At 43.8% G+C, this 15,877-nt stretch overlaps 2 protein-coding genes across 2 annotated transcripts in view; both read left to right on the forward strand.

The window, feature by feature from the left end:
* LOC308332283 (homeobox protein Hox-A2a) overlaps positions 1-922 on the forward strand; it is a 2,756-nt gene extending 1,834 nt beyond the window's left edge. The window contains exon 2 of the mRNA XM_080788087.1: positions 1-922. This exon is cut by the window's left edge and continues 230 nt beyond it. Within this exon, the coding sequence (XP_080644213.1) occupies positions 1-558 (558 nt within the window). The 3' untranslated portion in view covers positions 559-922.
* A 7,482-nt stretch (positions 923-8,404) lies between these two features.
* hoxa1a (homeobox A1a) lies at positions 8,405-10,314 on the forward strand (the record flags this gene model as incomplete). The annotated part of the gene is made up of 2 exons (XM_080786850.1): positions 8,405-9,122; positions 9,917-10,314. The coding sequence occupies 2 exons, from the start codon at positions 8,405-8,407 to the stop codon at positions 10,312-10,314; spliced, it is 1,116 nt and encodes a 371-aa protein (XP_080642976.1).
* Between the last annotated feature and the right edge of the window lie 5,563 nt (positions 10,315-15,877).

A 15,877-nucleotide genomic window follows, 5' to 3' on the forward strand; every position in this document is an offset into this window, starting at 1 on the left:
GAGAACCACAGCGGGGAGGGCAAAGGAGGGCCGGGCGCCGAGGACGGCATCCACAGCGACTGCATGGAGGACGACGAGGAGGAGGAGGACTCCATGTTCGAGCAGGGCTGCAACCCTGTGAGCGTCGGGGCCCTGTTGGAAAGAGATACCTGCTCCTTTCAGCAAAACTCTCTGAGCTCCACGCAGCAGCAGCAGCAGCATTTGCAGAATGCAGCCGCGCACAATGGCGAGGCTCTGGGCTTTGCCGTGTCACCGCTCAGCAGCAATGACAAAAATCTGAAACATTTCCCCAACCCGTCACCTACTGTTCCGGGCTGCATGTCAACAATAGGGCCCGGCTCTGCCTCTGGCCCGGACAATGGTGACAGTCCCACGACCCTGGATGTTTCTATACACGATTTCCAAGCATTCTCTTCGGATTCTTGCCTACAGCTCTCCGATGCAGCCTCGCCTAGCTTGTCAGAGTCCCTGGACAGTCCCGTGGACATATCGGCGGACAACTTCTATTTTTTCTCAGAATCCCTAACTACAATCGACCTACAGCATCTGAACTATTAATTGAAATCAATCAAAAATATACTTTTTTTCCACATTTTCAATTCGGGACAATGAAAGTCAGGATATACGGTGGTTTTAATTCTGATGTTAATTTTGTGGTTATGTGTATATTCGGCACATTTATTCTATTGCTATCTGACTTGACCGTTAATTCAAGGTAAGAATGGAATTAAATCATTAAAATAGTCCCTATCAAACGTGGCTTGTAATTACCATAACAAACTGATCTCTTGAAATGGAAATTATATAGTGTATATGAATAATTACACAGTAGGCCTATATGGAATCTGGTCGTTTTTATTTTTGTATAGCTTCCAATGTCTTGAATATTTTTGTTAGAATACATTTAACTTGCTACAACGGTTTCTCTGGTTTTCTGAGTCATTTCTCGTATTTTCACAGATATTTAATATAAATTATTTATTTCTTAAAATATGCTAAATAAAGCAATTCGGGCGTCGTTAAGACGTTATGCAAATGCTGACAACAGGTTGGCAATGAATATAAATTGCCATTTAAGTGGGCAGCTTGGTTTTCAAAATATCACATTGGAATACAATTTTAACTCTAGAATTTGTGCTAAAATCTGAACTAAATGCTTAACTTTCATAGCGTGCTAGATAAGTGAAAAGCCTGTATACTGTAATGATAACAACCATAACGGCGTTATGTCCCACTCATCAACCCTTAAATGAACCCAGACGTTTAATTATTCCATAAACTTTAAAATTCAACTCCTTAATTAACAGTGTATTTATAAGTCCAATAATAACAACACTTGTTTTTTCCAAATCCATGTTGCGTTTTGTTTTATTTAAATTGGTAGAGAAAGCCTATACAATTTTGCTGAACAAAAGTCACTTTGGAAAACTTGAAGTGGCTTAAAAAAAAAGAGAGAGAGATAACAAATAAGCAAGCAATGATCCTCCTCACATCTATGGCAGCAGTCTCTCTATAACGCTGTGTGCATGTGAAGGCAAATACCGGAGCCATGTTTGCCTTCGAGTGCTCATAAATCAATCCGTGGCATGAATGAGACGGACATTAAAGAGAGCAATGGTGACGCTGTGTGCGCAAATAAAACACCACTTACATTTTCATACGGGACACCCGATTCCAAGGCAAAAAATGCAGTGGCTAGTACGTGCGTTTGGCAATAATTCATTTTTATAGCTTGTTTAAACAAGGATCTGGCACGGCTAACACGGCAGTAGTAGTAGCGGCCTGCCCAGGCTAAAGCTATACACTCTTTCCCTTTTGTGTTAAGAGTAGCCTAATTCGAAGCAGACTGCTTCAAGTATTTTACAAACTCACATTTATTAGGAATAACTCTCTTGCTGTGCAGAAACATATAAGCGCGGTCTGACTTGATTTAATGTCAAGTTAGGTCAATTCTGTATTTTCACAACATTAGCCTGCAACACTGCGGTATATAAAATCTCACGGAACATAATTGAGACAATATACAGAATGACATAATCTCGATCCACTGCATTACACTTGGTTTGATTTATGTAAACGCTGTTATTGGTGGTCTGTGGAGCAGTTTACTCAAGGCTATATACCCTGCACACTCACAGCAGCAAACAACCACCGGTTGCGAAGTCAACCCAGTTCTGGATCGATTCAGCAACTTGTCCTGAAGTTCATAATCTCAATGTTGTGCATGTGTCACGACGATTGCTTTTATTGAATAATCTCATGAGCCATAATTATAGGCCATCGACTGCGTGATCTGTTTAAGAAAGAACCTGCTTGCGTGCGTGCGTGTGCGCACGGGGGGGGGTGCACAGTTAGTCCGAGCTCTACAACCATGCAAAGGATAGAGCAACGGCTAGCCTGGCTAGCCGAGGGCCGGTAACAAAATCATTCCGTGACAACGCGCCTTTTCTACGCACATGTTGTTCACACACAAAGGCCGAAGCTAGGAGCTCCTCCAGTCCTGGCAAACTTTCGACAGCTAAGGGAAGGGACTCAGTGCGCCCACGCACTCTGTTGCAGTCAGAGGCAGCTGCGGAGAGGGGGGAGGGGGAATGAGGGAATCACATGGGCATAGGACTAAAGCTTTTCACTGGTGTGGGGCGTTTGAGTGCATCTTGCATCATCTCTGCTTTCTCCAAGTTCTTAATTAGCGTGAGTATAGGCTTGTCTAGCTAAATTAGAAGAAAGGACAGTAGACATTAGATAACCAGGCTATACACAAACATGCCAACTTTTGGCAACTTTTCATTTAAAATTGGGTCATTCATGATGTGAATATTGTGTGTGCTAAAGCTGCTATAGTGGCCTGGGGACCCATGGTTCACCCAATTGATGATTAGACCTATTTCCACAGCAGCCATATTGATGCAGGTGTCAATGTTACCAATGATACTAATTAAGGTCGTGTTCCATTCAGTCCAGCTGCTATTGTGCATGTTGGCTCATTGGAAAGGCTCTGCCACACAAAATGGAACAGAACCTTAATTAGTATAATCGGTAACTCCTGTGAAGTAGTAGTAGGAAGTCTGTCAGACGAAGAAGACCTGTGAATCCAAGTGTAAGTACACATTAAGCTCTGGTTTATTGGTTGCACAATAAGGAATGTGATAGACAACAAAATGCACACTATGTGTCTTCTTCTAAACGTTAAGGCTGCTGCAGGCAGGTGTTTCATCAAGTGAGAGGGAAAGCCAAGTTAGCTTCAAGTTGCCTTTGATATATTAAAGTGAAAACAAGTCATACTATAGCTACACTATAAGTGTTAAAGGAGCATTTCGCCCATTTTCAACCTTATCTTCGTAAACTGATCCTCACTGAAGCATAACACTTTTGATACTCGCTCTGCATCTCAGAGTTTGGCTCAGTTGGGGAAATCATGAGTGCTCATTTCAAACAGAAGATTTCAGTTTTATTTTGTATATTGATGCAAATAATGGCTTCTATGCTATAACTTTCCAGGAAGAGTTTTTTCCATTAGCCTGGAATGCATTCCACAGCCCTGTGTCTCTGACTGAGACACAGAAAGGGTATCATCTTTCTTATAGTACGAGGACCAATTATATGAAGATGAGCTGAGTGCTCCTTAGACATCATATTGTTGTCCTCCTGGGGGTCTATACTTGGCCCCTTGCTTTTTACCCTCTACACCAAATCTCTTCTCCAAAAATAGCAGATCTCTACAAGCTCACACTTTTGTGGTCAAGTTTTTATTTTATTTTCTGTTCACATGTCTCTGGAGGTTTGGATAAGCATGGCAGCTGGCTGCACAGTATATATACAACCGTTTGTAATGCACATTTCAACTTCCCAACAGGGTTCTTATATGTCCCTCCATTTAAAAAAAAAGTTTCCCCTATACCCCAGGGGTTTTCAACTGATTGTGAACGAGGGACCACCACCCTGACTTAGAATCAACCTGGGGACCCCCACCCTGACTTAGAATCAAGGACCACCACCCTGACTTAAGGACTATTCATAGTCTGGATTTTCGGTGATGGGGTGACCACCGCTCCAGTGGTGAGGTGACCAACGGAGCTGAAATAACATTAAGTGGTGGTCACCCAACCACCGTAAATCCAGACTCTGTATGAGCCTTTAGAATCAACCTGGGGACCACCACCCTGACTTAGAATCAACCTGGGAACCACTGTTGTGTTGGGTGCGGGGATCATATGGGGTAGTGCTTTTTAAAAACGTGCTATGCATATACCATTTGTATGCATATATACGGTTTCTCCACCAATTGATTACAAATAAATGTTCCTAATGATAATGACTCGACCAAACAATCCGGTGCACTTCCCCCTCTTGAGATTCTATAACTCCCTTTTTCGGTTGAATTTCTTGACCGCCAACATGTCGGTAAATGATCATATATAGGTCACCAGGTCATTCAGTTCGATGTTTCTTAGTGGAAAGAAAAAAGAAATCAACAAATCCTGTGTATACATTACTAAGTTCATGGTCAGGGACCACATGCAACACTTCCACGGACCACCAGTTGAAAACCCCTATACCCTATTACCCCCATAGCTACATGGCCCACAGGTTGAACAATCATAGACAGGAACGATTAAACGATTAAATACAAATAGATGCAAAAGGTTAATACAGCAAGAATCTACAAGCTCGCACTTCATGGTGTGATGCGTTGTGAGCTTGTAGATCTGCGTTTTTTTTCACCAGATATACGCCTATATTTTTGCCAATGTTCACCTGTTCTGACATGCCCAGGCCAGAATAGCAATGCAAGCTGGGTTCATGTGGTTAATTTAAACTATTGAGTGTGTATATGGATTTGTTCACCGAGTTAACCAAGTTTTTGTTTTTGTTAAAAGGTTAAATCACTATAGTGTGATAGTAACGTCTCTCCAGCTCTTTAATAAACAGAAAAATACATTTTCAGACACTTTTTCAGCCAATCAGGAGAGAGTATAGTAGCCATTTATCAGCTTAACGTTTAGGCCTCAGCCGCCTCACTCACACCTTTCGATCTAGCATACAACATTGATGCATGCTAGACATATTGCCCCCAATGCATTTCCATGGTTTGACACAACATTTCTGTTGTACGGCTTTCGGCTGTGTTTCCACTGCCCCCCTCCCCCTCATACAACAAAAATGTTGTGTCAAACCACGTGACTCCCATTGGAAATGAATTGAGAGCTTGCATCAGTAAACAAGTCTCATACAACATCAATCTGTTGTGCACGTGTGAGTCAGGCCTTAGTGTTCCAGTTCCAATTTTGTCTGCTCATTTCTCTGTATCATCACTTAGTCTACAATTCCACTTGTTTAATCTGTATCCGGACTGTGTTCTGATTGGATAAAGTTGGTGTCCCAACTTGAAAATCCATTTTCTGTTTAAAGGGACACTATATAGGCCTATGTTAATGATGTTTAAGATTTAGAACACTTTCCTGGGGGTCTTTATGTGTGTAATATGTGTTTTTAGATATTTTAAGATTTTAGCAGTGTCCATGATGTCACAGACACTGGTCTCACTTCCTTCCTGGACTATGCATGTTGTCTCAGTAAGGGTCTGGGCACACCTATAAGATTCCATGCGCGGCCAAAGGAAGCTGTCTGCCGCGGTCTCTTCTGGGTTTTTAGACAGCTGGTGGATGGAAATGAAGCTCCATCCACGCATGGAAGTTCAGGTGTGCCCAGCCTGTAAGACAGCCCTCCCCCTATATGCACAAGGAGGAGCAGTGCATGCACCAAAGCATTATGGGAATTATTTGTACTCCAGGAAGGAAGTGAGCCCCATGCAGTGTCTGTGACATTATGGACACTGCTCAAATCTAAAACCACATATTACACACATAAAGACCCCAGGTACGTGTTCTAAATCTTCTAATAGTCATTAACATTTTATTTTTGCAAAAAGGGTGAAGTGTCCCTTTACAAAAAGCTGGAGAGACATGGAGACTCCTGGTGCCAGTTAGTCTGTTACTGAACAAACACTCTATATACTTCTATAGCAATGACAATATAGAGCTTTTTAACAGTTATTTTATTCAAAGAAAACCACTTACCATACCTTTAAAATGTAATTGCAAAAAAGTGTTTTAATCGCTCGTTTTAATCCCGTCTGTGACCGATTCAGTCTGGCGGTAGCGAGGGGCGCATGCGGTGAAAGCAGGAATTACGCTCAATTTAAACTAGGGGTAAACTAGGGGGTAAATGGTGTTCGGCCACAAACAGGATTAAAACACCTATTTATTGAGAAATACGGACTAATACATGGCACAAACACGCCGTATGCCACTATAACATTTGGGGCATCAGGACAAGCACCTTATATTTTGCATTCTTACATGTTCGATGCTCTAAGGGGACAGCTACATGGTGCCGTTTGTCCCCCTCAGGGAAATAGACACCACCCGCCGTAGACTCATAGATTGAAAATGTCAAAATCGATAAGATACACGAGAAGAAGAAGAAGAAATGCGTTCTGGTAAATCAAGTTTACCAAGGGTAACTCGACTAAGCATCAGATACTTGTTTACAGCAAGGCCCACATGGAGCATTTCATGGTAGAGGTTCAATGCCTTGTCCAAGGGCACTTCAACGGTGGTAATTTTAACGTGTCGGATCGCTGATTCGAACTGGCGACCTTCCGGTATCTAGACCGCTCCGCAATCCACTCGGCCACCGCTGCCTCTAAATCTTAGTTTAAATAGCCTATAGGCTATTTATCAAAAAAGAGTTCTCCAGTTGGAGCTGGGAACATTCCCATGGACAAATGTGTCTTCCGGCATTCGTGCCCGGATGTTTACATCTCGGTATTAAAAAAATAAATAAATAAGACTCAGACTTCTGGACACATATGACCACTAGGGGCGCACATCGGTTCACCCCCACAGGGTTCATGCCTCGTTTGTCGCCTCCTCCCCTCCCCTCGTCTTTCTGTGTGCACTGTGCACTCTCTCTGTGAGCCTGCGGGTCCACTCCACTCCCAGCCAGCCCTCCCACGCACACTTTATAGCTCTGTCTTTTCAACAGTGCTTTTCATGGCCATTAATTTCCCCAGCAGTTTTATTTGATGAACTTAACGCAATAATCAACCCACACATCCTCGCCCTGGGCTATATGGGAGACTGGCCTATGTACGCCGTTATCACATAACTTGATCGCACAACAACAGTGCATGCGTATATAATGAAACCGTGTCGGAGTCAAATCAGAGTAGGAGGAGCAGACCCCATGCACGACCTTATAAGTGATCAAATTAATGATAACATCTTATAGATTTGTATGTAGTCTTGTAATAATGTCACCGATGACCTTAATCCATCAGCCGTTACCTTTATTGCTGAGGTGACAGGTCACACTCACAATGACAATGGACATTATAATGATTTCCGTATAGGCCTATATATAAAACGTCTGTTCATCGTCGTTCGCTATAGGCATTGTCAATTTAATGAGTCACTAGCCTATATACACTATATTCGAGCGAGAGGCGCGAGAGGTGCCTCGGCTGGACCGGGTTGCAGCATGCATGTATACGCGCTGATATAGCCGGTGACAGACACGAGCATGCGACACCTCTGTCATCCATGCGGGTGAAAATGATTGTTGCCCTTCTTGAAAGCATCATAACAACACCCACCGCGTGCATGACATGACTGTCTGCAGCCCTGTCCTCATGTCCTGCACGAACACACACACACACACACACACACACACACACACGCACACGCGCGCGCGACATGACACCTCTCTCTATTTGTGCATCGCTGTTCTTCCACAAATACGGTACCTGCATCATGGCTTGGGGTCAGAGTAGGTCGATGTCCTCGTGGAGAGGTTGTAAAGGTGAAACGTGAATCTTTCCTGCTATAGGCGACTAGTAGTAGGAGTAGTAGCCTAATAGTATAGCTGAAAGAATGACACGGCGCCGTGTTTGTTTGCCACTCTCCTCCTCCTCCTCATCTCTTCCATGCATGCATGCGACCTCCGGAGCTGTCCGGCGTCGTCTGCCTTGCCCAGCTCATTGTTTGCTCGGCCAATACATTAGTGGCGACGCGCGTCACCTTGATCGACGAGCGCTTGGAATTTAAATACCCTCTCAAACACTGATCTGTCACCGCTAAGAGGATATGGGACAAGTGCCTCCACTGGCTGACCCGGCCCCCACGTGACACCCCTCCTTGCATTGATATCGGCCCGTGCCCCCCCCCCCCCCCCATCTCCCTCCGGTGATAAGGACAGTGTATAGGTAAATGTTGGCACGGTCACTCAGGGTAAGAGAAGAGAGAAAGAGGGAGAGGGAGAGAGAGAGAGTGCATGTGTCATCAGAGGGTTCTGTGAACGGACTGGGGTCCCTTCAGTCCCGCCGTTGAGAGACAATGCTACAATGAGCGGTTTCTTAGACTACTCGGTCATGAGCGGAGACGGTGGCTCGTGTTCTGTCAGGGCTTTTCACTCGGACCACCACGTCGGGATTACAACTTTCCAGTCGTGCGCGGTGACCGTGAACAACTGCGGGGCGGATGACCGCTTCATGGGCAGCAGCAGCAGCAGCAGCCGGGCTTCCCCGTCAGACAGCAGCGTTCCTCCTCCTCCTCCTCCTCCCCAGCACCAGACGGGTTCTTCGTACCAGTCTCCCGCCGCAGCGGGCTCCTTGGGTCTCGCCTATCATGGGGCCCACCCGACCTGTAGCCCCGGCTATGGACCCCAGAGCTTCTGTGCCAACTACAACCATTACGCCCTCAACCAGGAAGTAGTAGACACGGGCGCGAGCTTCCCTCATCAGTGCGGCCCGCTCATGTACTCGGGCAACATCTCGTCGTCGGTGGTCTCTCACTCTCATCATCATCATCAACAACAACACCACCACCGCCAGGGTTACGGCGGGGGCGCGCCCCTGGGCCAGCTCACGCCGTACGCTCACGCCACCGTATACGGGCACGAGCAGACGAGCCTGCCCCCCTTCCCCGGGTGCGCCTCGAACCCGCTGTCGCCGCTGCACGCGGCCCACCTGGAGGCGTGCTGCTCCCCGCTGTCCGAGGGAGGCGCGTCGTCGGCGCAGACCTTCGACTGGATGAAAGTCAAGCGGAATCCTCCCAAAACAGGTGGGTGGTGCATGTGTGGGTGCCACTGTGATGATGAGAGGTTCAGGATTGATGCTCAACTTCGGTAATTGTTAACCAAGCATTATTATTGGTCTGAAGTATACATGACATGTCTGTCTGTCTGTCTGTCTGTCTGTCTGTCTGTGAGTGATATAGGCTACTGCATAACAGGCAACATTTCGATTCAATTTAAGTATTACGCACGCCACTTACACTATACTTTGTTGCGGCGGGTGCTTGTTGGACTGCATGAAGCAGATTTTTATTTATTTTTCAAGTATAGGCTGTAGTGTAGTAGACAGGGCTATCATATATGGTGTAACACATCATATAGTGGCACATTGGCGTCCTCGAGAGATGCCTGATTGGTTGCGCACATAGCAGATCTACAAGCTCAGTCAGAACCCCCTATGCTGCAAGGTGCTGTGAGCTTGTAAGAGCAGCTATTTAGGTGTGCGACACCGGCGGGCAACTAAGTAGCCTATAACATGGCTTTGGGGTTGTGTGGGGCCTAGCTTGTGCGTAATGCTTTCTGACCTCAGAAAGGACTAAAATATAGTGCGTAAAAGTTGTGTGCCAACTGCCAAGCCTTCAGATTGTTCCGTTGTTTTGCCAAATTGAGGCCCTGCACGTGTGCGCCAAAGTGGCACATATTATTCACGACAGAAATTAAGCTTAGTAGTTAGTACGATGGTGTCGCTTGCCGAAAATACAAACAACTCGTCGTGCGATGGACGGATGGAGTTAGGAGTATAGCCATACAGCCGCCTATAACGTATACTGTATATCCACAGGGAGGTCAGGGGAATACGGCTATGGCGGTCAGCCAAACACGGTGCGGACCAATTTCACCACCAAGCAGCTGACGGAACTGGAGAAGGAGTTCCACTTCAACAAGTACCTGACCCGGGCGCGGCGCGTGGAGATCGCGGCGGCGCTGCAGCTCAACGAGACACAGGTGAAGATCTGGTTCCAGAACCGGAGGATGAAACAGAAGAAACGGGAGAAGGAGGGGCTGCTGCCGGCGGCCAAAGTCCCCGGCGGCGCCTCCGGCTCCGAGACGGCAGACGGAGGTCAAGAGAAAATGGACGATGCGGCGTCGGAGAAGTCCCTCTCGGCCCCGTCCACGCCGTCTCCCGCGTCCTCTACGGGCTCCTCTGCAGCCGGGGCTGATCCATACACCTCGAACTGATACTTAATCGTTTGTATGCCACAGGAGGCCTGTATAATGCCAAAGACCACGTTGTAAAGTCATTGATGGATAACATGGGTTCAACAGCTACCGTAAATTGGACATTTGGGGATCATCCAATGCACTATTTGGGGCTTTGACACATGTTGGAGTCGGACAATGACAACATGGACAATGATTTTTTTTCCCCCCGGGGCTATAGCTTTGTTTTATATAGTGTTCTGTGAATAGGAAAGGGATACCGTATAAGCTGACAAAAGTTGTCGGCCATTGTCTATAAATGTGTGTCCATTTTCGTCCTATTAACGTTGACGTTAAATGTCGCAGGGCTGTCGTCTATATTAGTGAGCGAGGGTAATCGATATTTCCTGTCCAATTGCTGCTGAATGTGCCATTGCAAATTCACGACCTGCACAAAGAAACAAATACCTCACGTGTGCCAAAGTTGTGCATGAAGGCCACTTATTGGCCGCAATTTTATTGCACTGGATGTCGCGTGTTTTACGCATCACACAATCAACGAGTTAATCCTCGTAATAATATCAGTCATCGACTCATCGTTGGTAGCTGCATTCCTAGATTAGATCCTTATACCTACCTCCTTTCCGTGACCCCTTGTGTACCTCTGCGTGCGTGCGTGCGTGTGTGCGTGCGTGTGTGCGTGCGTGCGTGTGTGTGTGCGTGTGTGTGTGTGTGTGTGTGTGTGTGTGTGTGTGTGTGTGTGTGTGTGTCGCGAGTGACAGTCTGAATGTCTTCTGTGTGAGATATGCATGATGCGTATAAAGCTTTCATGTTGTTATTGGTGGACGCTGAGTTTTATCAGTTTGGGGGTTTGGGTTGGATGTAGTGACCTGTGTAGGCTTTTTAGCTGTTATCTATTTAATCATGCAAGGTGTTTTATCGAAAGCGACGTCTACGGGTCAATTCAAGTGTATTAAAGTGCTTTTACCTGTAAGAAATTGTTTTTTTGTCTAACGTCTGTTGATGCGCACGATATGTACGGTATGAGCGAGAATGAAAGGGAGAGGAATGAGATTGAAACGAACCACCTGTGTTAGCATGATTCCATATCCCATTTTTCATATAGTTTGGACATAAATGCCATGACGTTTTCAGTTTTGAATGAATCGTTGCCAGTCTTTCTTAAAGGAAAAAAAAAACGTTTGTCCGAACTTCCGAAGCTTTAATACGCAAAGGCAAAACCTTTTGTTAATTCATTTGAGGATCAGCCAGAATGAGTTTCCTTTATACATATACTAGAAACCCCTCAATGTATGCAGTCCTGCGCGCTCCCGTCCCCATGGGGCCTTTATTATTGGCATAATAAAGGCATGTTTATCCACGGAGGAGATGAGAGCAGCGAGCGTCAGCGTCATTTGTGATGACAACCTTATCGAGCCCTTGGCTTATTGAAGGGGCAAAAGGAAACTATTGATTAAAACATCGAGGTTAGACTATTGACAGGGACCGCTTTGGTCCTGCTTATATGCGCGTCGACTTCCTCAGCTCCCCAAGTTGGTATACATGGTGTCATCATCCCCGCCCGATGACAAGATCAGCAGTGAAAACTTGCAGGACTGTCCTACATAAATCAATACAATAGGCTATATACCACTCCAGTCCATTATTTAGGTTTGCATTTTAAGGTAATAACAGTTAAAAAAAAACATTAGAATGATATATACTTTAAACATTCTAAATTATAAAATGAAATACCATTATGCATGCAGCGGTAGGCTATATATAGTTGCCTGCGAATTTGTATGTGTCTAGTAGTATAGGCGTGTGCATATATTATCATTGCCTTCATGGCCCCGAGGCCTCCACATGCACAATGCCACGGTTTGTCGCGTTAACCATCTTCTTTTAAAAAGTATATAGCCTTGTATCCGCTTTCTTAACCTCTTAGAAAGGCACCGGTTTCCTGTCTCCGTTGATGTTTTAATTCCTGGCGTGCATGATGCGAGTCCATGCTCCCATAAAAGGGAAGCACGAGGCTGAAATCGAGCCATGATTAATGACCGAAGTTCACCTTATCCACCTGCACGAGCTGCTGCTATTGTGGACTTGAGGAGGCCTGCCGAGGCAACAAGTACACGGTCAAATTCCCGGCTCAAAGACATGAAAAAGAGAGTGAGTTATTGCATTAATGTTTTACTCGTTATCATTTTTATGGTAATTGTATTATATATATTTAAACTATGTGTAGCCAGTAGCCTATATAGGCTATAGCCACGAAGATGCCCTCATTTTTTTAATAGATTTGTTTCCGCATAAATTGTTTTTGCCTAAATAGTCAGACGTAGTCTTGCTCAAAGGTCCTGTTTGGGTTTGCCACGCCACTCAAGACTGATGTCAAAAACATGTCCTAGCCGTCTATGAAAACAAGAAAAGAAAAAAGAAAAGTCAAATTCGTAAAATGGCACCACGCCATTTCATAACTTCCAGTGAATATATTTTGGGCAATTGTCTTTATAGGCAAATATATAGATTTAAGTGTTTAATTGACATGGTGAATATAGTAGGCTAACATAGGCCTGCCACTTTTTTGTCTAAAAACTAATTTAGTTTTTTCCCCCAAAAAAGTATAGACTAATTCGTATCTGTAAAAAATGGAATTAGAGACTCACACAAATAGCCTATATGTTGAATTAAAGAGACCAAAAGATTTGGTGGTTTCGTTTTGAACAGGCATATTGGCACATTTACTATAGCATTAGGCCCGTGCAGTTTTGACAATGTGTCAAATAGGTTTGTTTCATAAATATATATAGCAAAAATAATTCCCTTGGATAATGAGCAATGCGAGATTATAGTCTTTCCATTTTAATTTAAAAAGTATGAAAAATAGGTTATATGCTATAGGCGCATATATATATATATGTGTGTGTGTGTGTGTGTGTGTGTGTGTGTGTGTGTGTGTGTGTGTGTGTGTGTGGGGTATGGAATGGATACATATTTTATATTGGCTAATTTCTGATATGTGCGCCTGATGTTTAACTGCAGGTTGAGAATGACAATGCTGCGTGAGTTTTAAAAACTGTAATATGTTTTTTTCTGTGGCTCTTAATTGCATCATGTTATGTAATGTTATTGAAGCCTGCATGACGTCCTATACTGCTTTATAGGCTTACGATGTATATATATATATATATATATATATATATATATATATATATATATATAGTCATGTGTATATGTATCACTATATGTGTCACATTCTGTTGGGTTCGACTCTGTCTACATCCATGACAATATGGCTATACAGTCATAATCGATCGATCCCTGAAAGGCTAAAGGGAGTGCATATAGCGCCCGAGCCCCGTGCACATGCACCATGAAGGGGAGGACTGGGTTAGGAACGCCAGCTAAGCTGACCTTCTATTTAGGAACCGTGGGGTCAAGCGTCGGTCACCGCAGGGGTTGTTGTCGCAGCAGCAGTCCCAAACCTAAACAGCAGTTTACAGACCACACAGGAGGACACACACATACACAACAGTATAGGTATAAAACTGGTATAAAGTCCTATATATGCAGGGCATGCTAACTGTCTAGCTTTATAGCAGGACGTTTTCACGGGTTCTATATACCGACAGATTCTGGCCTTTGGCTCGTGGTTAAACACCACCAAACGATGACACTGACAGGCGTCTGACGTCAGCTATTTTAACGCTCTCTGAAGGGGGGAGAGGTGTTTATACAGCAGTTATATTTTCAACCCTTTTCATTTCAATTCAATTGACATGCAGGCTATAGTTGACTATGATATAGACTATAGTCCCCAATTGATATAGTTTAGCACTTTAGCCCCTCAGGTTTAATGGTTAAAGGTTTGTTTTTTCAATGTTTGTTTTAAAAACGCCATTGACAATGAAGGGACCATTCATTTACGTTTTATTGTCTCTTTATCGTTTGTGTTGGCACCGTTTGTTTTATATCACCATATCAACATGAGTTAGACTTTAATATATAAGCGCCCCTCACTTCACACGGGTGTGTCTTTTTGATTTTCAGAAACCCAATCTTCATAATACTTATAGCCATTGCTACAAATGCAGGCTATAAAGCCTGTATCCAATCATTTTGGTCATTAACAAGACATTGAAGGTGGTATATAACATTTTGGACAGAATAGCCAATTTTGCATCGTGCCCACTGCCCAGTCTTTCTTAGTGCCTGCACTCTTCTTAGCTCCTTCCTTAGCTGCAGACCGAAGGTATACAGACCCCTGGTGGTCCTCGGACCAGACGTTGAGAAACAGTGGCTTCTCTTAAAGGTTTTTTTCTTCTTTTTTTTTTTTACGTAGAAATTAGATTGACCATTTAGTCATCATTTAGGCCTGCGTCCTTTGACCGTTTGACGTATATGCGGGCCGCAAATAGACCGAGATCTTTGTGCCAGTCAGTCGTTTGCGGCTCGGATGGAATGCACCGCGTTTTGACAGAGTGCTTGTAATAGCTTTAAACCATAATAACTATAAGGGCCTATAACTATGTTGATAGTCGAGTCGACTGGCCGAGCTGCGTGCACGGCAATGGAGGCCCATATTTCTCAGCAGGTCTAATGACATTTGCGCGTGTTATTTATAGTTGTAATAGCTTTTAGGCCTTTCCCTGTGGCACGACGCTAAACCATTTATCTCAATTTAAAATATACTAATCTAATCTTTATATATATATATATATATATATATATATATATATATATATATATATATATATATATATATATATATAATAGCGGTAGGCTAATAAAACAGGCCAAAGCATTCGTAGGCATATATGGCATAAATAATGTTTTAAAGTTGAGAGCAATTTTCGACCTAAAATATGTCCTTTGATATATGACTTATATAGCATTATAAAAGTTTGGCTTTAAGTGTGCTTTGTTCAGCAGATTGTTGTATATAGGCTATCAGACGGGACAATAATAGATTTGTAGATTATGATAATAAAAATGGGATTAATAGAGGTGTGTGTGTGTGTGTGTGTGTGTGTGTGTGTGTGTGTGTGTGTGTGTGTGTGTGTGTGTGTGTGTGTGTGTGTGTGTGTGTGTGTGTGTGTGTGTGTGCGTGTGTGTGTGTGCATTTATTAATTCATGCATGGCTCCCGTCTTAGCTGGTGGTTCGTTTGTATATGCCTATATAGTATTTATAGGCTGCTATTATTATTATTATTATTATTATTATTATTATTACCCTTATTATTATTATTGTTACATTTGTGAACAAGACGGAATCTTTAACCTCAGTTAAATCTTAAACAGAAGCTGCCATTATTCTTGACTTCATCTAATCCCTTTCAGTGACTTGACGTCATATTAATTTGGATCAGAGGTTGTTTTTCCCATCAGCGCGTTTCTTTCTGTTGTTCTAGGCGTGAATCGGTGTTGTGAAACGTGATAGCGTTTCACAGGTGCGTGCAAGTATATGGCAGGCGAGTGGCTTGTGGTCTACTGTGAAGCCAAGTGGCACACAACACATATCCAAACAACAAGAACATCTCCTCCAAACCCTCTTCATTTCCTTTCCTTTCCGTGCGTGTGTGTGTGTGTGTGTGTGTGT

This window comes from Protomyctophum bolini (assembly GCF_963924005.1).
Source record: "Protomyctophum bolini genome assembly, chromosome: 17".
In the NCBI taxonomy this organism is placed as follows: domain Eukaryota; kingdom Metazoa; phylum Chordata; class Actinopteri; order Myctophiformes; family Myctophidae; genus Protomyctophum; species Protomyctophum bolini.